The 27803-nt window shown below is 37.9% G+C and overlaps 1 protein-coding gene across 9 annotated transcripts in view; it reads left to right on the top strand.

The window, feature by feature from the left end:
* The window catches only part of SLIT2 (slit guidance ligand 2), a 193867-nt gene that overhangs the window by 113549 nt on the left and 52515 nt on the right, over positions 1 to 27803 (top strand). For all 9 annotated transcript variants that reach the window (XM_054172355.1, XM_054172351.1, XM_054172352.1 and 6 more), the window contains exons 6-12: positions 5938 to 6009; positions 10004 to 10075; positions 12675 to 12838; positions 15042 to 15180; positions 25612 to 25683; positions 26310 to 26381; positions 27254 to 27325. In XM_054172355.1, the coding sequence (XP_054028330.1) occupies positions 5938 to 6009; positions 10004 to 10075; positions 12675 to 12838; positions 15042 to 15180; positions 25612 to 25683; positions 26310 to 26381; positions 27254 to 27325 (663 nt within the window). The remainder of the gene's footprint in view (positions 1 to 5937; positions 6010 to 10003; positions 10076 to 12674; positions 12839 to 15041; positions 15181 to 25611; positions 25684 to 26309; positions 26382 to 27253; positions 27326 to 27803) is intronic.

Below are 27803 nucleotides of genomic sequence, written 5' to 3'. Positions count from 1 at the left end.
TGTTTCACACAGGGGGGGAAAATGTTGTTTCTAAGAGTTTTCCTTTTATTTACTTATATAAAAGAAAGCAAGAAGAAAAATGCTGTTTTCTAGCGTTGCTAGCACATATTTTTGTACTTGTGTGAGTGCTTTTCTCACATAGTTTTATTCTGTGCTAAAAGAAGTCTTTTCTAAAAGACAGGTACTCGCTTTCCTCTGCATAGTGACCCTGAAGTTCATGGACAGGTTTTGAATTCTTAGCACTTATAAACGTGGCAATGTGTGAGTTGCCAGACAAAGGGAAGCAGTGATTCTGTTTAGAGTGGTAGATCAGTTTAGTGGACTGAGGGACCTGAAGACTGTGAGGATCTTGTATAGTAGGAAATGTAAGGTCATGCACTTAAAGGCTAAAAAACCTGCTGGAATCTGAAGACTCATCACTTAAAAGCAACCAGCAAATACAGGGGATATACATTAGTAGGTTCAAGAAAGACTATGGAGATGTCAGTGTGATGCAGCTGTGAAAACATAATGATGATCTTATGTGGCATCAAAAAAATTAGGGAAATATGAGGACATTATATTCAATGAACTTTCCAGTTGTACTGCTTCAAAACCAGTGTGCTCTGTGATTACCAAGGCGGCAATGTGTTGCTGCATCCTCAGTAGGAGGGAGCTGGACAGGAAACTTTTCATGTTTCTGTCTTCCTGTGATGGACTCCACTCTGCTGCCCATAGCACTGCACACAAATTGATTAGGGGGATGGTTGTTTTTTTTTTTTCAAAGAAATGCCCAAGAGTTTGGCCTACTTGATCAGATATTTAGAGATTCAGGAGGTTTTTCTATTGAACCATCTTTGTGATATGGCTCTTCCCTGCAGTGCAATGCTACCACATCTAACTGGAAAAACTCTTGTGTTCAGATTTATTTTGTTCCAAAACATGCAAGCCCTTCTCAAAGTGGTTTTGTTACTTTGCATAATAGATGTTTTAGAAGTTTCTATTTGGAATTGGTGCCATCATTATTCTAAGAGACTTGGCTACAAGGAGATGCCTGCATTTTTCTGCATGATATTTTATATTTGAAAATTGGCAGAGAGCTACAGAAAGAAGCGTTGCTGGTAGAAATAATAACATCATTGATTACATCCATTTCAATATAAATTACAGAGATGTTTCTTTTAAACGCAGTGATTGATAACCCTTCCATACCATAGCTCTCTTAAGATGTTTCCAAGACAGGTAACAAATCTCACAGAATGTCTTCTGATTACATATTTATGTTCCTAAATGGGGACTCTCCGTTATCTCACTCACCTGAAGTACTTCTCCATCTGAATCAGGAGTTGGGATCATTTGGAAGGCATCTTTTTGTATGTTCTTCCAGTCTTTGCAGAGAAAAGGGAGGCAGATGTTAACTCAGATTATCTGAAGGAAATTGCTTCCTCCGTGGTAGATGATATCAATACAACCTTTTGATTGCTCAGAGGAAGCTGCCTAGCTTCCATTAAATGTGGACTTCATATTTCTTTTCAGGACATCTTCTTAATAACATTCACAGTATAGATGCTGTAGAAGAAACAAAGGCAAATTGGGCATTGGTCATTTTGAGGGCTGACAATATGGGCAAGCTGCCACACCCTCCGAGTAAAAAGAACAATCATCAGGCCTCACGAACCTACTACCTTCTCCTTTTCATGGCATTCTTGTGTTTGATTTTAACTTTTATTTCTATTTTGCTCCTTGAGGAACCAAGCAGAGTGATAGCCAATTTTGAGAGGATGGAGCAGTTGAATGATAAATCTGTTCTCTCTTTCTTCTGGTTTATTTGGCAAGTATGCTTTACTTGGTAGCATTGCAATCTTCTTACTTTGGGCATAAAAGAGAAAGGTTAATAATTTGCTACATTATGTAAATTAGGAAAAAAGTATCAATTGAAATTGCTTTTCAGGGATAAAGCAGCAAAGAACAGAATGAACGAACTACATCAGCAAAATAAACAGCAAGTGGAATAAAAGAACTTACAAATGAAAGAGTAATCACAATAAACAGTAATGGTCATGGGAAAAAAGCACTTCCCTCAAGTTTGACAAAAAATTCTTACATCTTCCTGTTACATCTTTCTCAGCTAATGCCTCTAAAATTATTGATTCCTCTTGAAACAGAAATTGAGAAGGGAATTGCAAAATAGGAAACATAATTCAGTTATGTTGTGAAACATATGAGGCATTAAAAGCAGTGCCTGTTTCCAAACATTGTATTGCTGTGATGAATATCAGGCACTCTGTTCTTTTCCCATGGAAAAGTTGTAATGATATGAAATCCAGCTTACAATGTGCTAAAACCAGAAATATTTTCGAAATATTTTGTGGTGGAGGAATTACTGCAGGGATCTAGAAAGGCTTCTGGCTTTTTCTGATGACTTAAACAATGGTTGCTGTTGAGTTGATACGTGAAGAGAATGTAATTGTTTCTGAACAAAGAAGAGTACCTTGCATGGTGCCTCTCTTGCATGGGACCACAAAGTGTCCTCAAGCCATGAAGAACAGGAGGGTAAAGCAGGCAGATTGATTGAAATTGTCCCAACTTTCAACACAGCCTCTAGGAATGAGTAAACAAGTTATTTTTCTGTTGGAGTGAGATAACAGGTTTGGGGTTTTTTATTTATGAGGGTAGTAGCTTTCAAATGTATGAAACATCTTCTGTTAGTCATTAAATGCTCTTCTTGTGGTATAATAAGGCTTATTTTTAGATATTTATTTATCATGATGTGGTAGACAACATATGCTAAAAGGGAAGAACATATAAATACAGTGTAAGCTGTATCAGCAACAGCAATAAAGAAAAAGTTTAATGCAGACAGATTGTTATTAGTTGAACGGTTGTTATTTAGTTTTTACTGGTTCTTGTAAACTGAGCTGACATAAACACTAACATTTTAAAAAGCAGTAGATTAGTCATTATATGAAATACCTAGGCAATGCTGCAGATATGGATGCAGGACTTAATTCTCTGTGACAGTGCAAAGATTTTGAATGTGGCAGCTGTTGTTTGGTGTTCTGTGAGCTTCACAGAAACAGCAGTGCCAAAGGCAATGAGCCGCTCTGTGGAAGCAGGGACAGAAATGAATAGTGACTTTCTAAAGGGATGGAAAGACCCAGTGTGGAGATGGAGCAGGAGGAAAGATGATGAAGAGAGGGACTCAGGAGAGAAAGGATGAGAATGGGGCAGAGTTGCTGGTCCGATCAGCTTCTGTGGTTAGGGTGTTTTAATACTTTGAAAAGGAACTCTGGGGAAGAAGGGAAAACAAAACTTTGTATAGTGCAGTTAGATTTGTTGGTGTATGTCCCATAATTTGTTGGTGTGAAAAGTCACTACTGAATTGTAGACTTCTATGTGTGGTTTTGAAACTCATTACGCTAAAACAAAAATATAAATATAACTTAGAGAAGTATGTTGTGGAGTGGGGGGTTTTGTTTGTTTGTGGGTTTTCCCTCTAGCATTCTTGCTTATGTCTTAAGCCTTAGCTCTCACACAACTTTCTATCAGAAACTGGTCTTATCCAAAAAAAATACAGGCTGCTTCAGTATATCTGTTAGAGACACATCTTAATTTGATGATACACTGGCTGCAAAATATTGCCTGATTTTCTGTTTGGATTATATATGCAGTTGATGTCTTTATCTTAACACAAACCCCACAAATTGCTATTCAGGCCAGGCACACAGGCTTCAAAGTCATGCTTACAAAAATATAAAACATGCCAATTGTTATTCATGGCTGTGTGTCTGATCGTTTTATATCATGGTCAGAACTGAAGGAAGATCATCTAAAACATAAGGACAGCAGAATCCTTCAAAGACAATAATTTATAAGCGTAGGAAGTATTTTTCCTCTCACACCTGCAAAATTCCTTTCCCCCAGACTGAGACCAATTAATTAGTTCAATGCAAAGTAAGTAATCTTTCTGGTAAGAAGATCTGAATGAAAAGCACTCACCCTTCTCTAAGGTAGTGGTCATGGTGACTCATTAAAGGAAGAAGTCCAAAAGTTTTCGGGTGCGCCACAACTGCTGCCAGTCTAGCGGAAGAAATCCGCCTTTCAGTTTGGGTAGGACAAGATTTGCTCAAGTACTTTCTCTTCTGTTAAAAGATTTCCCTTTGTGTATAATATGGATGATTTAGTAGAAGCTGTGTCAGCACTGATTTATACATTGTCAGCTAAGGATAATAAGATATGGGCAAACATACAGCTCACCCTTTTACAGATTAACCTGCAGACTGCATTAGGCAAATTTGATGGCATTAAAAGATTTTTCCAATTTGTCTGGAAACAATTTCTCTTTTGTATTGTGTCAAGGGTAACATTTCATGCCATTGTACTAATTTAAATAGCTTTGATAAATTGTTCGAGAGGTTAGAGAATTGTACTGTGTATATATTTTACCTCTTTAAAATAAAAAGGCTATTAACTTAATTGTTAAGTGAAATTCATTAGTAAAAATTGAAGGAGCCTGAGAAAGAAGGCTTAAATATTCCAAACACTGCAGAACTGGTGCTGTAACATTGCACCAAAATAACTAAAGTTCGTATTCAGGAAATGATAGTTTGCATTTAGCTTCCAGTACACCGAAACCCAGACACTCTTACAGTTATGACAGTATTTTATTCCAATGTAGTAGTAATTCAGATGAAAAAAAACCCTAAAAGAACTTTATAGAAGTTGGTACACTACATTCAACAGTAGATGTGATGATTTATTAATAAAGTGAAACACTGTCAGAAACTCAGAAGAATCACAGGAGATGCTTTGGTAAAAGTCTCACTAGCTCTCCTAGCTAATACATAATTGAAGGCAGAAGGGCAGAGTTCATTTATATTTTGTTAATTTTCTTTGTATTGTTCAGACACGTTTACTCATGTATATTATGACAAAGTACCAGCTTGGAGAAGAATCTTCTGGTTATTTAAAGAGAGGTTGTATCGTCTTTGCTTTGCAAGTTGTGTCCTGAAATGTGGAAGTTGTGTTGCAGTATTTATAGGAAAAGCTTTTATCAGCAAAGAATCTGGGATTTTATATTTGCAGGGTTGGTAATTTGAGCAGACTTCTTTAATTGAGCAGAATGTGCTGTATCAATGTTTTGAATTGAAAAGGTAATATTCTTCAGAGAAATGAATGTAAATTTTTCATAACTTAAAGATTAATAATGTATGGGAGGGATTGCCGAGTTTTATGTCGAGAATTCAAGTGCTCCATTCCAACATCCTATCTGCATATAGTTGCACCAAGTAGATACAGAGCAGCACAGCGAAGGTTAGAGCAGAAGTACCGCTTTGCTTTGGAGCAGTATTAAAGGAGATAAGTAACCGAGTATGTAAAACCTTGGACACTATTCTGTCTACCTACAGAAATGCTCTTAAAGGTAATTATTCTAAATCCTGCCCCCCTCACCCCTGCACCTCCCACCTGGTTGAGGCACACAGAGAGACCCTGAAAAGGGGTGCCTCCGGCCGGTCCCTGCTGCGGCGGCTGGAATTAACATGCAGCTGGGCTGCTCTGATAAATGGATTCTGTTAGGTCACCGAGGGGATGCGTGTGACATTAAGTGATTTACCGTCCTTTACCTTAATGAAATTGTTTCAGCAAGATGATGCTGAGAGCTTTTAATGGATAGCTTTTCTTGATGTAATGAAATTACATTCCTTTGGCATTTAATATAAGGTGCAGTTATTATTTACTGGAGCTTTCCCAGCGCCGCTGTTTTGCGCAGACAGTTGAGAACAGGACGGGATTTCTGTGGCAGCACCCAGGCCGGCGTGCTGTGTGACAGCCTCACACGTACCAGAGCGTTTCAGTGAGCATGGCCTAGCTCAGGCAGCCCCTCAGCAAGGCTTTCTCTGCGCCTAACACTGCCAGCGCTCATCTCCCTTACAAATACCTTCCTAATCTGTTTAACAGGCAACTGGATTACAACCAGATCAGCTGCATTGAAGATGGGGCATTTAGGGCTCTGCGCGACCTGGAAGTGCTGTAAGTATCCCTTGTATCTCTTACTTGTAGCGAGAGCTCAGAGTCTGGGGAGTACTAATGTAAAAGCTTATCTGCGAGCTGCAGCCTGGTGTCAGGATGGTCTAGTGAAAAGATGTCTTAAAATAACCTGCTGCCATGTGCTGGGAAATGGTAAAAAGATGTGGAGAGGCAGAGATATTCCTTTAGTCTGTCAGACAGCCATTAAGCACAAGTTTAAAGGGGGAAAAAAATAAAAGCAGCAGATGGGACATTCTGTAAGAGAAGAATGTATTTCCCTTCAAAGTGGGGAGGGCAGTATTACTGAATCCAATTAATTTTGTAAATTATCCTTCACTGTTGGAGTGCTGAACATCTTTAGCATTGCCTTTGTTGGATCCTCTGACATCAATTTGATCTTTCCGACTCTGCCTAAGAAACAATACACAATATCTGTTTGACTACCTGGAGGTTTTCTAACAGGCACTTTTCTGTCAAGCACCACCGGTTGTGTGTTAAGATGTTTAGTGTTTCCACATGGGTTTGTCCTTAACGGTTTTAACGTTTTTAACATTCAGCATTCTGAGTTTTGTGCGTAAATATGCATATGTACAAAAATATCTCTATGTCACTGAGGGCTGACGTTCCAATACTCTTTCACATACTTTTTCTCTCTGTCTCAAAGTGGTCATCAGTGAGGTTAAAGGGAACAAAATTATAATCAGTGACCCCTGACCTCAGAAAAGATACTGTGATGAGCAAAGTGCCTCAGTTCCCAAAGAACCTGAGGCACAGGACCTGTTCCTGAAATACTTGTTCTGCCAGTCAAAATGTCACCTTTTTTCCCGGGCTTTCTACATGAAGGGAAGTGAATGACTTTGTGTATCAGTGAGTTACTTCGTGTTAGGTTGAGTCACGCTTAGTGAATGACAGCAACTTGAAGAAGAGGAGGAAGGGTTGTTTTTTTGGGGTTTTTTTGCTGTGTTTTGTTTATCTTTTTTTAAGATTCTGAAGTTTCTCTGGCAATAGGTAGTGTCTGTATATCCAAGAAGCTAAAGAATATCTGAGCTGCTAGTGGGAAGGCTTTTTATTATTAAGCAATAGTTGGTCTTACTTATGAGTAAATGAATCTGACAGGTACGTTTGATTTTTGTACCTTGTAATCGTAGAATAACAAGCCTATTGTTAACTTCATGGCATGAAGCCATGTAAATTGTACTGTAGCTTCAAGATTGCATCTGATTGTGAAGCTGATGGATTGTTGATTGTCTGTCAGCAAACCTGATGCTCTGTGAGATTTTTATCATTGGAGCTCACGCATAGGAGAGAATAACTTTTCCAGTGATGGCTTATTCTGATGATTATGTTTTTTACTGCAAGCCTTTCTTTACAAGTGAAAGTGTTAAATGTATATTTAAAAATGAAACTAGCATTTTCTGTAGCTTTTAATGCTTGCCCTTTTTTTTATGTTCTAAAAAATTCATCCTTGCCAGATGAAGTTGTAAAATTTTCACACTGGTTTCAATGAATGAGAAAAAAAAAGGGGGGAAGGGAACCTGTTAAAATACTACTCTGCTGAAAAAGTTGGTGGTTAGAATCTTATAGTAGCATTATTCAGATACACAACTAAGTGTTCGTTATCTTATGTGATTATGTCATAAGTGATGATGTAAAGATTAAGTTTTTAACAATTGAGGTAGGTGTTTCAAACAGTACTGAAGATTTTGTATCTAATACAGCTTCCTTTCCAGTACGGTTTAAAGATTGTAGATCAGACCATGCTGAATGTGCACTGAGTACCAAAGAGGTCTACTTACTTTGTTTTCATTTGGCATTAATAATTCAACCTAAGCACAGAATGTGTATATGACTTCACAACTGCAAGTATAAGTTCAAGCTTCTAAATCAATTGTAATCATCTTCAGTGACAATTTGAAATGTTTGCCACTGTGATAGGTCTTAGATATTGGTTAAAGAGTTGCAGAATCTTAGTGGCTGTTGATGTTAAGATACAAAATTACTCTGAATTCTGGACAATTCTGAAGTGCAAAAGAACATAATGTGAGTATCTATGAAATGTAAATTTTCCTTTTTCTTTTTTTAAGAGAAAACCTGCTGTAGTAGGGAGACAGACTATGGGGAAATATTTATTGCTGTCATCTTTTAAAAAGTAAAAGTATCTAAGAAACTAAATAAGTCTTTTGGTCATCATAGTCCTTGTGGTAGTTCATAGCACTCATATGAAAGTATTGAGTCAACTTTTTTACTTGTCTATAATTCCATCTCTGTAATGAAATCAAACGTTTGCATCTTTAGATAGAAATAGTTATGGAAATTATTTAATTCCTTATGTATCCCTTATGTCTACTCCTGATACTTTCAGTATCCTTTCAAAAATAAGTTAATAGCTCTTGCAAGGCAAACACCAAAACTCTGAAATTGAAAACAAACCCAATTGTGGGTACAGCTTTTTAAACAGCTAAGGCCTGTGGGAATATGCACTGATTTCCAGTCACTTCACTGAAAAGATGCTATTTTAAAGTTAAGTTAAAAAGGAAGAACTATGGTAAGTGTCATTTACCATCTGGACGTGGCACAAAAATCCTGCCAAGGTTTACTCACAGTCATTTATTCATTAACACACCTTCTGTGGATATTTTCATTTGGCCATTGTCTGTTGTTTCATTTTTTATTGTGTTTTGGAAAAGGCAGCGATTCCCTCTCTTCCTGTGGATAATTTCCCTTTTTGTGTATGCAGCCCTAAGTGCACACAGGGAAGATCCTCTATGCACAGTGTGAAAAACGTTTAGGACGTGGAATGAGTAAGCACAGAAAGGAAAAATGCAGCACATTGCACCAGTTAATTAATTGCTTGGTTAATGTGGAGGTGTATAGCCTGATCCTATCCAGGGTGCTGTGAATTTACCTTCCTGTGTTTCATGATCAAAGAGTACTTAAAAAATTTATTCAAGATGAGCATAAATTAAACTTTGTGGATGTTTTTTGTTTGTTTGGCTGGCTCTTTTTTAAAGGAAAAAAAGAAGGAAAAAATAAACCACTTCTTGTTTGAAAACAGAAAAATGGTTTGGTCAGTGGCATTTATTGTTTATTAGTGCCATAGTTATGTGTTTAAAACCCCACAGCATAGTCCCCATTCCACTAGAATTAATAACCTCTATGTCAAAACTGTAAATTTAATCACTTGTTTGCTTGTTCTGGAGTCAAGCTTGCTTGCATTTTATTTACAGCCCAAAGACAATATTAAACTGCAGGATTGTTCATAAAGTTTCATTCTGATTGCAAACTCCACTAATTGAGTATAGCAGGTCTGTGCTAGCCAGCAATTAGCAAAGACTTGTTCCTAGTTCTTATCTGAAGTTCCAGTTTCCTACTTTGGCAGGGGGGTTGGACTAGATGGTCTTGCCAGGTCCCTTCTAGCCCCTGAAATTCTGTATTTCTGTAAAGCATTACAATTCCTGACTTCTTCCATTGTATAGCACACAGCTCTGGATCATCTATAGCAACTCTGTTCCATATAAAACCTAATTGCAGCCCCGAGTTAATATTTTCCTACTTTTTTTTTTTTGGGGGGGGGGGGGGTGGGGGTGGGAAGAGGCAGATCTTGTACTTGTTTCCTCTGTCAAAAAACATAGCCTATGAGAGGCCAGAAAGAGAAACTAGAGTCCTAGAATCAAGGCATTTTCTTCAAGAATTCATCTTTTTTTACATCAAGATAACAAGCTTATCTTGAATGCCTTATATATTCTTAACGTTAGTGGAAGCTTTGTTTGAGTGAATAGGTTACTGGGAGCTCAGATTCTTTGGGGTTATGAATGGAATGGTCAAAACATTCAGGTTTGAACAGGGGAGACAAAATATATCTAAAAGCATGGGTTTATTGCCTTATACCCATCCTTAAAAATGTACACCATGTTCTTTGTTGGCTGTGCCTTTTTTAGAAGTGTAGCAAATATGGCATAACTCTGACATGCTAATGTGCTTCTTCTTGACTTTGCAGCACTCTCAACAACAACAACATCACGCGACTGTCCGTGGCAAGTTTCAACCATATGCCCAAACTCAGAACATTGTAAGTAGTCCCACTGCAATGAGCTGCCAATTTAATTAGTCCAGTATATCATTTATACTTCACTGTTCTATAAATACACAAGCAAAGAAAACATAAGGTCAATTTAAACCTATATTGAGGTATGACCCCAAAACTGATCCCTGGAGCTCAGGAGATAAAGAATCATTTTCATCCTTCCCCATCAGATTTTATAGGATGTGGAATGAATAAGTCAATAATAATGGTTTCGTGGCCTTTTTCCAACTGTGTTTTCCTTAGCACTCTATTCAGCTGCAGGAAAGCCTCACCTTCTAATGAAAAAGATGAGGACAGGGGAGATTCTCCTTCATATGTTACAGCTGTAAAGAGAAAGAAATTGATGTTTTTTGAAAGTCAAAAATCTGTTTTACTTGGAGCTATTGAATGGGTCACATTTCATTTAGGAACAAGGAAGAATCTTTGATTGGCTGTCAGATGTGATAAATGGGAAATCTGTATGCTTTTATTACTGTACTGCTAGCAGACCTAATTAAACTAAACTGGCTCTCCAATGTTCTTTGTAACATAAAATTATAGCATCATCCGGTAGTGCTATTATAATTAAGATTGTGTCAGCATTTACAGTGAGGTCCCCACTTTTAGAGGTTATGACTTTCACAGAACACTTCAGGCTTTTAAACCAAAATATTTTGGGGTTATTTCTTGTGTATGCTCTGAACTATGAATAAATATATATATATATATTGTGTTGAGTGGCAAAACCAGAATATACCAAAGTTTAGTTCTGAGAGTCAAATTTTTCAGTGACGTGTGGGAATCAAAATGAATGGGATGTGTCTCTCAGAGTTCAAGAGTAACCTCTGAGCCTGTCTATTTTATTTCCCAAACACTGGGGTTGCACAACTGTTTTGAAAGCAGTAGGGCTGTTGACCTGGGTTAGCATAGCATTGGTAACTGCAGAAATTTCATGCAGGTGAGTAGTTCTGTTGATTTCATACTGTAAAAATTGTAACTGTTCTTGTGCAGACAAATACTAGAGTACTCAAATAATGCTGACCATGGGCTTTCAGTGGCCTCAGTTATATTTTGAGGATGGAATTTAATTCTGTTCTTTCAGGTCTAAGACTTGAAAACATGAATGTCTGTACCTCTTTCAAACCTTCAAATACAGTTCATATTCTGCACCACAAATTGCGGTGAATCGAATTAGCAACATTTGCACTTTTATTTTGGACGAGGCATTTAATCTTTGGAAAGTTTATATTGGAACCAAACCAAAATGGGGGCGTGGAGCCCTAGATTATAGCTGTAACATCCTTTTTGCAGTTAGAGTATGCCTGTATAACCGTATTGATTTTGGTGGCATTAGTTCTGATTTGTGGTGGGGTTCTTGCCCTCAGCTGGCCACAGCCTATACCGAATGAGTGTGCTCTATTGTGAGCTATATTTGCAAAGCACCCAGTCATTTATGGGGGTGGAAAGTGAGTTAGTAAAAATCTTTTGTTTATGTTGGTTCCACATTTCATGTTGCTTTACAGATTATTTTTTTAATACACTTAATCAAAATTGTCTAAATTCTGATTTTCTTGCACTTCCTTTCTGGTTGGTTAGTATTGAGTGCATCAGCTAAAAAGGACCCAAATGACATTACTCTGTTATGGATGATCCTGAGTAAGGATTTGATTAATAGCTGTGGACATCCTTTTCTGTAGTTTCAGAAAATGTAAGAGCCAGAGAAAAGTAATTTACCTAATTTAGCGAATACATTTGTCTGGAATTTTATCAATGGCAAAGTGCTTTTTGCCATTTGGCAAGGAGCCACGGTCTTGTGTCAGACCCTGCCAACAAAGAGGCAACTTATTCAATTCCATCGCTTGCTGCCATTTGGTCTTTTTAATTTCAGGCATTACTTAGAAAGTAGGTCCCTAGGAGCCAAAAGCAGTTAATCCCCCTTTCTGTGATTAAACAAAAAGAGAGGAAATCAGAAAAGGGATGTGAAAGAAGGTGTTTTATATTGAGTTATTACTCTGTCTTGTTCAGCAGAAAATGAATTTGACCTGTTAAAGGGATTTTGCAGGCTGTTTCTATAGAGACTAATAATGGCCAGACTTACAGATATAGCTAATTGGAAATGAAATCTTCTGTTAACTCTATTTGATGTTATTTTATTTTTCCCTCTTACAATATATTATCACTTTACAGCAATTTACTTGAGACGTTTTTCTCTTAGTCACTATTTGTACAGATCTGGAGTCGAGAGTCCTGCAGCGGCTTTCAAGCTGTTATACATTTACTTCTTTCTTTTAGACAAGATAAGAGAAACAACAGATAGGTTACTTTATTAGGAAGTTTTCGCTTTTTGTACCAATTAATTAGACCACAACTAAAAAGTAATTTTGCTGCTTGTGTAGCTTTATATATTAGCCTTTAACTGCCAGACTTTCAAAGAAAGATAGGAAAATTGAGTCCTTAACAAATTGTATTACACATTTTGATTATACTAAATCATTGCATCGATTTGTATAATTGCTTGCTGGAAGGGGGGCTAGGCAAATCGGTTGGTTGTTCTTTGGTTCGTTCACCCCGATTTCAAGGTATTGATGTGTTTCCTTCCACGCAGTCGTCTTCACTCCAACAACCTCTACTGCGACTGCCACCTGGCCTGGCTCTCTGACTGGCTGCGGCAGCGGCCAAGGGTTGGCCTCTACACCCAGTGCATGGGGCCGGCTCACCTCCGAGGGCACAACGTAGCTGAGGTCCAAAAACGGGAGTTCGTTTGCAGCGGTAAGGGAAATGGATTCACTCACCGAGTCCTGGTCCGAAACCTTTTTCTTAACCCAAGCATTAGTGTTTATGTAAAGATTCATCTGATCGCTTTTACCTGTCTTTGTATGCCGTGAGGGAGTGCTGCTGTCCTGATAACACCTGTGCAAACCCTGCATTCACACAGGTCACACAACATTCTAAAAGAGTATTGGAGGGGGAGAGGTGCAGAAAATGAAGCAAAAGATGCACTGATGGAGAACATAAGGCCTTTAGTCATAAGGAATTACTCTCTCTGAAATTTACAAGTTGTTGCTTTTTCTTGTTGTTGTTTTCCACAATTTAAATAGTATTCTGATTCACCAAGTAACTTTCTGCATGTGACTGGTCTGCCTTAGTGCATCAGGTTATTTTCTAATGTGAAATAATGAAATGACTAACGGTTTGTTACTAATCTCATTTTCTCTATTCATTTTTTCCCCCTTTATTCATATCTTCTAGATGAGGAAGAAGGCAAGTTTACCTTTCTTATTTAAATATTTTTAGACTCAGACTGAAAATTTTCTGTAAACTTGGTCTGCTGTTTCACAAGTTTCCTTGAAACCATTGAAAAACCCTAGCTGGAATATAGCTGTCTGTCTTTGCAGTGATTCAGGAGGGTTGTTTCCACCGTTTGATTTCCTATGGTTCTTCAGAAATCTATTGCAAAATACGTGAAAGATTTGCAAAGTTCTGTGGTTCTGAAGAAGAGCACAATGTTTTGTACCTGTTAAATAGTCCCCAACATCGAAGTGCAGGACACTGCCATCAATGCATGGCAAATGCCAGCAGTGTTCTTAACATTAATTCTGCCTTAATGTAGGCTTAAAAGGGCTCCCAATAAGATCGCTTCATACACCTTGTTTGCAAATGATAAGGCTGCACAGCCTGCATCAACAACAGTTTTCTGATTTGATTTTGAGGCAGGGGGATAAGCATGTTTTCTCCCTGAATTGCTGTATTTTTGATTAATTAAGGCAAGTGAAATATGCAAGCCTGTTAGTGTAAAAAGAATAGTTTGTGGTATTAGTTTTGGCAGCTGTTTGTACTTCTGTAACACAGACATAAATGTGAAATAGAACCCTTAGATTGTAGACTGCTATCTCAAAAAGCCAGGCTTTTTGGTAATTTAAAACTGGAGCTGTCGTTATTTGAAGTTGCAAGTAGGAGCAGCAGTGGCTGCAATTACATTGTCGATATAACTTTCCTATGTTAGCACATGGCATTAAATACAGTGAGAGAGATATTAGATTAAGTTGTGGTTTCATAACCCAGAATTCTTTTTTTCCCCTGGCAATTTCAAAATAGTCTCTAGCTCTTCTAGGAAGAAAAAAACGTCTTCCTGCCTTCCTCATCCCTTTGTGCCTTTCTGTATCACTACAAAACAGCAATTCTCTATCATTAAAATGATTGCACTAATATAATAAAGATGTGCAATCTGTCTATTTGCAAAAAAAAAGTAAGCTGTTTATTTTCTAAAACACAAGTGATTATGTTGAAATGCAATTATAAATGCCAACTTCAACATACAGCACAAAAACCTGGGGGAAGGAGTTGTGTAAATCTGTCACATGAGTTTGTAAGACGGGTAGATTGTGGGAGGAAGAAGTCTGCTGAGCTAGCACAGAGAGTGAGATATGAGCTGTGAAGTCAAAGCTTTTATTTATATTTGTTACTGAATTAAAATGTCGTAACTCCAAAACTGCATGCAGACAATGTATAACTGATAGATACTCAAAGAAGTATCTGCAGATCAGAACATAACTAACAGGACACTTTCAGTTCATTCATTTCTGTTGGTATTTTAAGTACCATGCAAAACTCTGAAAGCTAAATAAATCAGTAATTAGCTTTTAAAACCATAGAATAAATAAAATACACTTATAAAGGGATCACTTACACAAAAAAGATTTTGAATGGGAGTTACTAAAGAAATTGAACAATCAGGCAATGCTGGCACAGTAGCTGAGCATTTGTCTTTCATCTCTCAGCACTCTATCAACATGGTGTTGGGTATTTCAATTAATGCTGTTCAAAAGTATTGGTGGGCTGCAATGTTTGTTTTAGAAGCTCTGCCTGAAATTTTTCAAGGAAGTGTAAAATGTGCTGGTTTGCTGTTGAGGTAGACTGGCCCTACTGGTGGACAGTACCGTGTCACTTTAGGAGAAACTCTTTTCCCTTGCAGGTCACCAGTCCTTCATGGCCCCCTCCTGCAGCGTCCTGCATTGCCCTACGGCGTGCACCTGTAGCAACAACATTGTGGACTGTCGCGGGAAAGGCCTTACTGAGATTCCAACCAACCTTCCAGAAACCATTACTGAAATGTGAGTAATCTTTTTTCCCAATTAACTTCCAGAAAACAGGTTTTTTTCCCCTCTGTATTCATTTTTGGTATTTCCATAAATTCACACTCAGATATCAAATGAATATGCAGCTATATGAAAGACCTTTATGTTCTGTTATGAGTTAGTTTTGGAGGCACTACTCACAATCCATAGATACAACAATGAGTTGGTTTAAAAGAGTTTGGGAATATTGGCTTTTCTGCACGGGTGTGACTTTTCACTGCAGGCTATAAACCCAGCTGCCTTCAGGGTTGCTGGTTTTGGCTGGGATAAACATTTTCTTCATAGTAGCTGGTATCTATGCTTTGGATTCACTTTGTTTCAGTCTTCTCTGCTTTTGACTAACTTAGCAGAAAGATTGCAATGTTCCTATATTGTTATCATATAATAATTGAAAAGTGTTTTAAAGCTTCATTTTTTAAAGTGTGTTGCAACTGTTGCTTATAGCAACCCCTTGAGATCAGATTAGAAAGAATGAGTGTATTCCATGAAATAATTGGTTTTTCACTTATTGTTTATGTGATAATGTTGTCAGTGTGCCAGGATGGTAGTTGACAGTCAACATTTGTAGAGATGAGACCATGCTGGCACAGCAGCATTGAGAATGCTGAGGAGCTGCTGAATGCAAGGCAGAAGGGTACAGTGAGCACTGTATTTCCACCGCCATTATACAGTTCCCACACACATGGCTTTATTATCTTAATCACCATTTTGAGCACATGGTTTGGCAGTAGCTTCCCAGTTCCCAGGGAGAAAGGGAAGGAGAAATGAGCTGGTTCCCTGTTGCTTTCTGAAGGACATGCAGGCTTTGACAAATTATTACTACTTCACTGATTTTTATAATACCACCATCACCAGATTCTTACATATGCCACAAGAAAATTGGCATTGTACTTCTGTTTCACGTGTACTGGATGTTGTCCAGGCTTTTCAGTACTTTTTTCTTTCCCCCCCAGGGTGTTGATAAATTAACCTGTGTCTAAATAGTGCCCTTTAAATGGAATATGGAATTTCTTGACTATTAAAAATTGGCAGTTTCAGTGGAGTAAAATTTTGTATGTTGAAACTCTGAGTTAGCTCTTCTGGGAAATATAAGAGGCTTTCTGATTAGAAGCTAGTACTGATGTCATGGCTTTGCATTGTCTTGATAGTTCTACTGGACAACTGTTTTGGGATGACATTTTAAGCCAGTAAGAGCTGTCTTTTCTGCAGATGGCCACTGCTTCTGTAGCAGAGCTTGCAGGGAGAATATGCTTGCAGTGCACTGCAGCCTCACTGTCTCTGAGCTAGATGCAATAACCTAAACCACTGAGGAAATGATTTTGCACTGGAAGATGAAGTGGTTGAAGAATGGGCATGCATTTTGTGGTGGTGGGAGCAAGAGGAGGCAGAGGCAGTTGCTGAAATGCTATTTCATTCCAATGCAGTTGGATTTACCAGCGAGCATTAGGGTGTTGCTGTGAGGGTTTTATCATACAGCTCTGACCTCTCATTTGGTACAGAAGTCAGTTGGCTAAAACTAGCAATTCCCGACGTGCGAATTCAATGCATTGTCTGCCAAGTGCCTCTTGGGAAGATGCCTTCACTAACAGGACTGCTTATCTCCAAGTAGCTGCCAGTGAAAATGGAAGGAGAATAAAGCCTGTGGTGTCCTCCCTTTTTCTCCTCTGGTGTGATAAAGCTCAGTGCAAAATTAAGTATTCAGCATCTCAGTCAATGTAATTCTTAATCTTTGTGGACTTAGTACAATTGTATCTGTACCAGTTACACTCTTTATGCAAAATTAATTCTCCTCTATTGTCTAAATAAACTCTCACACAGATAAATAAGAATATCTCAGCTTTTCTTTTCAGAGTTTGTCCAAGCAAAATGATATTATTGGAGAAAGAAGTACTTCATATTCCATATATATTTTTAAAACAAAATAATTGTTTGAGCACCAAGACTCCCCCAGTTTTAGTGCACCTAAAGCAGTTCTGCAGGAAGCACAAGATTAAGGTCATTTGGATGTGGTGCCTGGGGATATGGTTCAGGGGTGAGCCTTGTAAAGTAGGGTTATTGGTTGGACTTGGTGATCCTGAGGGTCTTTTCCAACCTGAATGTTTCTGTGATTAAAAAGATGCACAGATACACCTTTGCCTCTGGGACAAATGAAAACTTTTCATACCAAGAGTTACCTGGGAACTTAAAAACATTTCCCACAATCCTATTATTTTAACATCTGTATTGTAATTGTTGTGAGGCAAAATACCTTGCCCATAAGTGTTACCTATTAATGGTCTTCAAACTTCTGTTGTTCAGTGTGCCTTGCTTTAGCTTCTCTCTTGACATAAGCAAAGCAGGATATATTATTAGTTCATTGGAAACATCATCATTTGAGTTGGTTTAGATTTGTTGTTTAAACCTCTCGCCTTTTCCAGAGTGTTTTTATGGGATGCTCGTTTGTTAGCATGTTCAGTCTATTGAGCTTCACCATCTCCAGTAGTCTAATGGACCCAGTGCTTTCCTCTTTTGTCATACAGCTCATATATTAAAGGCATTAAAGGTCATTCTTAAGGTTCAAACCCATTACTTTAATTGGTTTTAGAAAGTATAGCCTTTCTAATGGCGATAGCATTTATCAACCTCTAGTCTTCCGCGTTTCAGTTTTTCAGCACCGTTAATCTCTTTTCACTTTGCTGCATTTTAGAATTCACCTTCTGCGTGAAAATTCTTTCAATGATCAGCAGAAATAACTCTGATTCCCTTCAACTGGAGACTTTCTGGCACGTGTTCAAACACGCTATCAGAAACCTTACAAATAGCGACCCAGCAGCAATTCTATTAATTGTAGCAGTGCCTTCGCTCGGAATGGTGTGAGTAAGTGACAGGCTTATTTCAAAAGAAGAGGTCAAAAAGCCATTAATGAGCTAGACTACCTTCTGAAAATGCTGCTCTTACACTATTCTAATTTTCTCCTCTGTGCCTTGAACTGCCAGTCAAAGTGGTTCTCAAAGCCCTTTCCTTACTGTAGCATTATGAATAAAAGAAAATAAATACAATTGCAGTAAGCATTTCTAAGGATGGGAGGGATGACCTGCTCTGCTGATCACAGCTTTGTTTAAATGATTACTGAAGCAAAGAAGCAAAATTATTTTTTTCTTAATTTTTGTTTATGTTGAAATGATTTAAGTAATCAAAGGACTCTCTTAAGTTCACTTCTTTTTTAGGACAGCAGTTGCTGCAGTGTTTTTTTTGTGGGGAAAGAGGAAGGTTTGCTGGAGGGGAAGGTGACAGGAGGGTTGCCACTAACTAAGCAACAGTTGTATAAATTGTATAAACAGTTGTATAATTCTAGTCTTTGTAAAGGGCAGGAAAGCCTCTTAACCACATAATATTTGAAATGAGAAAAATATATAGGAGTCAGGAATTTTAACAGCTCACCTTCCTCATCCAGCATAGTGAAAAGTCACTGTCTCCCTAAATTGCTCTGGCCTTCAAGACAAGTTGTTCTTTCTTGTGAGTGGAGCTTTCCACTGTTTGCCAAAAATAGAAGCGGTAGGCTTGTTTCATGAGAACTTTATTTACATTTCCCATGAGTTTCCTAATTTGTCCCCTCAGTCTTGTCTCGTCTTACCTTCCTGGTTCCTGCTATTTTTCTTCAGGTTTTCATCTTCCTCCATCTCGTGCTCCCTTCTGCTTTGTTTTCATAAGTCTGTTGATTAATGACGTTGTATTATGCTGAGCACTCAACTACATCTTTGTGAGCCATGTGATATTAAGCAGAATTCAAAGCTCCTGAGATTGCTTCTCACAGTAGCACTCAAATTATATTAAAGGAGAAGGGGAAAAAAATGAGAGAAAGGGTCAAAAGAAGAAAGAAAAGAGGGGAGAGGAAATGAGATCTGACAGAACCAAATGTGACAGATGGACCTAACCAAGACAGAGTGACAAGTGACCTGCTCACACTGGGGAAGTACTTTGTGTAAGTGTGGGACTTCATTTGATACAGCTGGGGGCTCCATCTCTGTACCTTTCCCAGGTTTGGAAAAAATTCACCATTTCTGTCTTTTAAAATTCACACTTAGCTGGAAGTCCGAAGTACATCCTTAAATAAATAGCTGCAGAAGAGGTAGACTCTTACAATGAGATACAAGGGTGCTTTTAAGGATGACCCTTTACAGAGAATAATCACTTGGGAAAGGCTTAGGCACATTTATTGAAGACAGTTCAAAGACTCACGTATCAGGAAAACTCTGACACGTCAGAGATAAGGCAGGTTTCTCTATTTTTAGCAGCTCAAAGTGTGATTCAGCTATCTACAGTAGCCTGACAGAAATGAGAGCAAACCCTGCACCTTCACATCTTGAAAGGAATGTGTCCAAATGCTGAGGAGAGGATGTTATAAGTTACAAGACATTTAATTGTTGTGGGTTGGGGTTTTTTGTGTTGGTTGGTTGGTTTTTTTCCCCCCAGTGTCTGTATTTGTTTCTGCTTTCTAGTTTAAATTAAAACATTGCTCTTTTTAGGACTTATACAGAGTGTTAGTTCATCAATATAATTTACCTCTTAAATGGGTAAGCTGCCAACCAGAAGTCTTGCACATCCAGGGAAGTTCTGGAGTGGTTTTGCCAAGTTGATTTCTATATATATACATAAGTATATGTAGTCATTGGTCCTGTTTCCCTATGCAGTGATAAGATTTTTGCTAGGCTGCAAGAATCCTCTATAACCATATCTACTTCCAGAAAATGTTAACCTTCTAGTGCTACTCTAAATAGATAGATCCCTTTGGTCTCACTATAAAAGGTCTTGCAGCCATTTAATCATTCTTATGGCTCTTTGGGAAACTTTTCCAATAGATTGAATCTTTTCTTGATTCCTGAAATAACCAATGTATATAATTCTGCCAGTGTGTGCAGGTGCCAAGTGAAAAGATGATGCCTGCTTATGTGTAAAAAAACCCAACCTAATTAAATAGTTAATATAGTGTCCAATTTCTTATGAATACTGATACAGACTTGGAACAGTCAGAAGCCAAAATACCAAATGTTCCAAATGCATTATCCTTGAAGCAATGTATTCAATAAATGTGAAGCAAATACCTCTTGAGGTATTAGCCTCTTTAACTAAATATATTTAATTTACTGATGCAGATTTCACTAAGTCACATTTGGTTTATCTTTGGGATTCCTACTTCAATATTTCTCAGGCTAACCAGGAAATATATTCCATTTGTCTGCCTCAAAAATGGATGGTTTTATTAATTCAATAGCTAATCCTGTCTGCTTAACACAAAGAGAAATGATTTGTCATGCTCTTACTCAAGTATCTTCCTAATCTGGAAATTACTGGTAAATCAGCTGGGTTTATGTGTGTGGGGGGGTTTATTATTTTTATTAACTTTCTAACTTCAGTCATCACACATTCTCAGAGGTACAATTGTTCATCTCTTCTTTATTAGCATCTGTTGTATTCTTCCATTGTTCGCGTCATTAGCTTTCTTCATGCCCTTGTGTCCTATCCTAAGGCCTAATTACATTCAGAGGACAGTCAAGAGGATGTAGAGACACAGAACACAAGCAGAAACATGTGAAATCAGTGCTTGTTTCCAGAGACAATGGTAAAAAAGTAGTGGCCACAATGAAAACTGTTCGGCCTGTGTGGGGTTTGTGCAAGTATCTGGTGCAGGTATCTGAAGGAGAAGAGGAACCTTGAGGAACCTCTATGACTGCCAAGGGAAACAAAAATATCTCAAGCATAGGATAAATGAGTATTTTATACAGCATGAGGAGAAGCTGGAGGCCTATCTAGCTCTTCCAGAAACCCCCTCATAGATCTGACAGCTGTGCCTGACACCGAAGGTGGTGTTACTCATAGATTTTATTTTTGTATGTGGCTCTTTACTACTGGGAAATTTTCCTCCACAATGATGTGAGTGAAGTTACTGTAAAAGAAGCCAAGGATACTGACTTTTCACTGTTTTGTGTTTCATCATCAGTGGAATGCCTTCTTCATTATTTACATGCTGCTAAATACATGATGCAGTAAGCAGCACCCACTCAGGAAAAGTATCCTCCATTACAAAACTTTGTTTAGGTTTTTGTGGCAAATTTCTGGTATAAGGCCCTGCATTGTTTAACAGGTAGTAAGGACTTCTGCCACACGGCTGACCTCACACAAAGGTAGGACTCTCTCAAGTTGGTATTTCTGCTCAATGAGAACAGGTGACAAGTCACTGCTTGTGATGAGCCGAGAGCATGGCAGGATTACATTTCTGTTTTGTGAACACAACACAGTTACTGTGCTCGTGTAGTTTTTGTGGTATAACAACCCTCATCAAAAATAGGCTAATTAGGGAGGCTTTAACTTGACTCTAGGTTACTCAGGCTAATTGTGCTGGAGCCACACTGACAGATGCAAAAGTACTGAGCAAATAACTCTTTAAGAAGTGGTGCATTTTGCCTGCAACCTGAATCTGTAACAATTAAGGAATGTAAAGCCTATCATCATTAATGGTCCTGTAGGGTTCAGAGCACAAGATGGCCCTTTCTGTGATGAAAAATTAAACAGATGCAGATTTGGGACTTGGCTTTGGAGTAAAGGCAATAAATTGTTTAATAGCTTTAGAATGACAATTCTTGTTACTTTTTTTGATGTAATGCAGACTAAGGAGTCATCTGTCACTTACAGTCAGTCCCCTGAGGAAATACTTGATAGAACAATTAGACTTGATGTTAACAGTTTGGCAAGCTTTAGGGCAGCATTGACAATGATTCTCTATATGCAAATATTTAGGAAACTGTCAACCAGATTTATTAATGCACAGAATAGGAGTCTCAAATTCTAAAGTGCAAGTAATATAGTCATTCAAAGTACATCTTATGTTTTGTTAGACATGGATGATATCACAGGTTTCAACAGAATTCCTTTGCTGCTAATGTTAAAAGTGACATTTAGTAGATACAAGCCCCCTGGAGGTGCAGTTGTTGGGAAAGGAAATAAGGTGCTTTTTTAATAGCCTCAAGGATTCCTGTAGCAAAGGAAGATCATTAATGTTTCCTTATTTTAAAAACAAGCAAACAAAACACACACACACACCAGCCCTGGCAGATGTTGTATATGATGAGATATGTGTTGGCTCTGTATTGCAGTTCTTCAGATTCAGGAGCTGCACTGAATCCCATCACTGAAGTCTATTTTCTGACAGCTGTTTTTGCCATTTACTTTCAAAGCAGATGGGGAAAATGCAAAGAAGAGCTGTCAATTTTATTACCATGTATAATCAGCATCTGTGCAATACATCAGACTCATTGCACAGCTTACACTTTCTTCTCTGCAGAAAAAATTCTTTTGGGATTTCTTGACAAGCTTCTTGCAGAATTTTTTTAACTGAGTAGATGCTGAAATTAAAAGTACAGATTAATTAACTGCCAAAGCCACTACTCACGAGGTTTACTTTTTTGGAGATGCCATGCTCAGATTGTTTAATTATGAAGTATATAGCTAATTTGCTGCTTCACATTAAAATTTGTGTTTTCTTAATAGTGTTCTACTTCACTGTTACTTTTAAAAGGATATATCCTGATCCCTTGAATGGATTTGGGTGCAGCACATCTCTGTGTAGCATTTTTTACATCTCACTCTTGAGCAGGCTGCAGGATGTAAAATAAAAATGAGTCTGAAGAGAAAATTGTGTTCTTCAGTTCCAGTCTGCCCTCTGTTCTGGTGCAGAAGTCTTTCATAGAAATTACTTTGTATAGTGGGAAAATAAGCTAGTTTAAAAGTGTCAGTATAAATAAGCATGTTGTCTGTCTCTGTAAGTGTGGAAGTAGTAATCAGTAATGGTGTGCTGCAGGCTTATAGTAGAGAACAGCATCCTTCTGGAGAGTGTCAAGTGATTTACATGTCACAGGGCTCTCGGGGGACTGGGTAGGAGGAATCTATCTACTGGCTGGGGACCTACTTTAGTTTGATTTCATTAGGCTGGAAGTCACAACTGCAGAAGCACCTTTGTTTCTTAGAATAGTGGGTGATTGTACATTACTACATCTGCAGTGATAAGCAGTGGGGAAACCTTTAGAAAAAGAAATGTTCACAGTGCGTTTCCTAGATGGGAGAGGTTAGGGAATAGCCTTCAAAAAGGGTTTCAACTGGTTTGGCAGTGTTAACAGACAGTGAAACACTTATGTATTGATGCAGGACTTCTTTGAAGTGAAGCACTGAAAGGAGCAGGAGACTTAATACTAGGAGCATTAATTAGTGTTTATGTGGTGATGGGCAGAGGACTTCTTACACATGAGGCAGTGCAAGCTTTGATGAAGCATGTACTTAACTGTCTTCCTCCATTATCATATCTTATTAAATGTGCTACTGAAATTGACTGTGGCTTTTGAAAAAGAAACCACCAAGGCACTGTTTATGATACATAGATCATCATTTATATAAAAAAAGAATGCCTTCTGGGATGACTTTGGAAGGAGATGTGCACAAACTGTCATGCAAGTTCCATGTTAAAATACTGCTCTTAGCTACTTCTGGCCATGTCATTTGTGAGCACTTAAGAGCCGACTTTTTTTAGTCATAGATAACTGCAACCTATCCTATGCCAGAATGAAAAATGTTTCATTTAATAAGAGGAATTATTCTAAAGGGTTTTTTAATTGCTATGGAGGTTTATCAGTAGAATGCAAATTTATTTTAGATATTAGTTAATCTGTGCATTATGGCCCCCAGAATATATCTAATTAGATTTGCTCTGGAATAGTGAATGCAAATTTGCACTCTGAAATTCAGCTGATTTTAGGAAGTTACAGCAGAAGATTAGAGGATAACAAAGCTTGAAAATGTGAATTTGATTTACTTTCTTTACAGACAATGTGTATTTATGTAGTCTTATGTTTCTATTCTTACACTGATCTCAGTTTCTAAACTCTGATGTCTTTTAGGATGTATACTTTGGCATGAGTTAAGAAAAGACATAGATGATCCTACTATAACAAATACTTTATCCAGAAAAGCTTGTAAATTTATCCCAATATACAGTCTGTCTATTAGATTATAAATTCCTCACTAAAGGGAAATGTTAGGTGAAGTTGACATGGAGTTCATTTTTACATAGCCACCAGTGAATTGGTAGTTCACTCCATTAGACCTGCTAGAAAATTGGCTTTTAGAAATACACTGTAATAGGACTTCTTCAGGTTTTGGGCCCATATAATTTGTAGACAAACTGGACAATGGTAAATCAAATCTGCTAGTCCATCTTCTCATAAAAAAGGGCATACATGTATCCTGTTAGGTACCTCACTTTATAAATCTAATATATTTTTGAAGAGTAAACTGGAAAATGCTTTCCCACTTACGTGCAATAAGTAGACACATGCCATGTCTAGTTACGACTACTGTATCTTTAAATATAGGTGAACATAGACTGGAGCCCCCACAGCACTACATTACAAATCTCTACATCATGAGTTAATAAGAAGCATTTATAAACAAGGCTTGTGATAGCCTCATGTGGGAGCATTGCTACTGCAGACTCTGTCTTTTCCATATATGCAGAGGGATTTTTCCCCAGTGTCTCCCTCTCCAGCAATTCAAGTCCTCATCTGTAATGTGGCCTATTGCCTCCCTGTCCTTTTTACCCTCCCTCCCCTTTCCAGCCCTCTGCGTATGCCCTGCACATTTCCCTGTGCAAGATATTCTTTGGCTGCTTTTCAAAGCTAGACATCTGATAAATGTCTGGTCAGGCTGTCCCTGGTGACTGGGCACTTGGTTGCTGCCAAATAGAGTGTGTAACAGGACTGGATGGATGGCTGCCATTCCCTTCATGGCTGGGTTAATTTGGTTTCTCAACTTCTTCCCATTGCTAAAACAAGGAAATTTTTAGGCATTTGTTATCTGAAGGTTTTAACTCTCTTTGACCTAGCCAGCTGAGTAGGAAGCTATCTTAGATGATGGTTATACCTAATTTTTATTTTATGGAGAAGCTAATCTAAAAATGTAGCGCAAGCAAATACTGAGTTTGGTGTAACTTGGTGCTGACCTTTAACTTTATCAGGTTTTTTTACTTACTCAGATATTTGTCTTCTATATGCACTCAAGTACTCTGGAGAAGAGTGACCTTGCTCCTTTATAGCTCAGTCAGTACTTGAGGTCTGATGCATGTGTTTCAGGGGTCCAAAAGGCTCCAGCAAGGTGAGAAAAGTGTATGAAAGACTAGTGCATTTATGGAAAAAGCCGAGAGTGTTGTGCCATGGGATTCCCTGCAGTCTTCAAAACACACCTGAAAATTGTAGCAAGGGGCCAACATTTTCCTAGTTAATGACTTCTTTAAAACATGAACCCTACCTGTGCTAGTTTGTTATGGCTTTAGATTGCCGCTGGGCTTGGAGTTTCACATTTTGTATCATTGCTGTTCCTTTGCAGACGGTTAGAACAAAACTCAATCAAGGTCATACCTCCTGGAGCTTTCTCACCATACAAAAAACTTCGAAGAATGTATGTACCAAATAATTTGTATGAAGTTTTTCTTTTCAGGTATGCAATCACACATAGAACTTGATAAAAAAATAAGCCAAGGTCATACCAAAGAGCTGCAGTCAGTGTGTGAGCATTTAAGAATGTTTGACTGCTGGAAGATTAACTGATATGGCAACTGGATAATTAGGACCATATAGCAACTGTGTCACATTAATAACTGATTTTTATGAGTGTTGACATTATGTAATATGCTTCTGCATAGCAGCTCTATGTTACTGTAGTGAAGATTCTGTAGAAAAAGAATATATTAGTGGGACAAGCCACTGTTATTTTGTGATGTCTTTGAGGCTGTCTAGTCCTACGGCCATAGCAAGCACAAAATTCTTCATCATTGGGAAAAGTAAATCTATTTGTCACTTTATCTTTTTTCCAGCATTTGAAAGGTCTAATTTGAATGAATTTATCATTTTGTTCCAGTGGGCTGGCAATTTTCATTATTTTTTTCCTTAATTTTTTGGCGGTGTCTCGTACAAATATTTTAATTTCTCTTTCTCTTCCATGCCTCATTCTAATTACATACTATTGTAACATTTACTATTTTGAAAACAGCTTGAATTAATTGAATCAAATTTCATTTATTTCAGTGACCTGAGCAATAACCAGATCTCTGAAGCAGCTCCAGATGCATTCCAGGGTTTACGTTCACTCAATTCACTGTAGGTATCTGCTTGAACTGTAAAACAAAAGAAGCTAATTTCTCATATTCTCACAGTGAATTTTCTTATAAATTTGATCAATTCTGAAAGCTGTAAAAATAATTTCAGAATATTAGAGTGATAATTTAGTATTGTGCCACAGCTGGCCATAAAAACCCATTAAAAAGTATGGGTTTTTTTAAAAGGGCATTCATGGCAAGGACTTGAACAAAATCAAACTATAGCTATTTAGCCTGGAGAAAAGGAGGCAGGAGGCTGAGGGGAGACATCATCACTCTACAATTGCCTGAAAGGAGATGGTAGTTAGACAGGTGTTAGTTTCATCTCCCAAGTAACAAGCAATAGGACAAGAGGAAATGGCATCAATTTGCACCAGGGGAAGGTTAGATTGGATATTAGGAACAATTTCTGAAAGAGGCTGCACAGGGAAGTGGTCAAGTCCCCATCCCTGGAGGTATTTATAAGACTTGTATCTGTGATGCTGAGGGACGTGGTTTAGTGGTGGACTTGGTAGTGCTAGGTTTACAGTTGGACTCAATGATCTTAAAGGTCTTTTCCAACCTAAACGATTCTGTATCCTTTGTTCCTCAGTTAGTCGATCTTGCAAACAGCAAATCCGCTTACCAAGGCCCCTTGGTAAGGATGTAAACAGTGAGGTGCTGATTCTGCTCAGAGCTGTTTGAGCAACAAACCTATTGGGAAAATGTTCAATCCTGTCACATCACGGGACCAGGAGCATCTTGTAACTATCAAATTGTTGCTGTCAAATACTCTTTAAGAAAATTAAGTATTCTGTGTTTTTGAAGTGAAAATCACATTGTTTATGCCCTTCATAATGGCAGCTTCATCTGCTTTATTATTTCTTGATACAGTGTCCTCTATGGCAATAAAATTACAGAACTTCCAAAAGGCCTGTTTGAAGGACTCTTTTCTCTGCAATTGCTGTGAGTATGTTTTTAATATTTGTTTTATTTTGGGATAGCTCAGAAGGGTAAATATGATGAGAGATTTGTGCCTGGAGAAGGACTGGCAGGAAATCCTGTATGTGAGATCAGACCATAATAAAAACAAATTAATGTTAAAGCTGAAGGAGTCGGGACAGTTGTAGGTCAGCTTGCCATTCATTCACAAATTTTGTCATATCTCAGTTAATGGCTCAGCCTAAAATGATTAAAATTAAACTGTTCTCTTGTGTGGAATGTAAAAGAAAAATAGAGACCACTCTGAGTTTCTGTTTATTCTAGATTAAAAAATCAAATGTCTGCAGCATGATATATTTTGCATAGATAATACATTTCAGTCTAAGAAATTTTTACTTGTATAGTGAAAATTTTTATCAGAACATTAGTTTTCAAATCCACCCTTCCATTCTATGTCTCTCTGGAAATTGTGAAGGAAAAAAAGAGAGAAAATTTGGTTACG

Source organism: Dryobates pubescens, chromosome 23 (assembly GCF_014839835.1).
Source record: "Dryobates pubescens isolate bDryPub1 chromosome 23, bDryPub1.pri, whole genome shotgun sequence".
In the NCBI taxonomy this organism is placed as follows: Eukaryota; Metazoa; Chordata; class Aves; order Piciformes; family Picidae; genus Dryobates; species Dryobates pubescens.
Note: the sequence above shows the minus strand (reverse complement) of the source record. Positions and strands in the feature narration are given on the sequence as shown.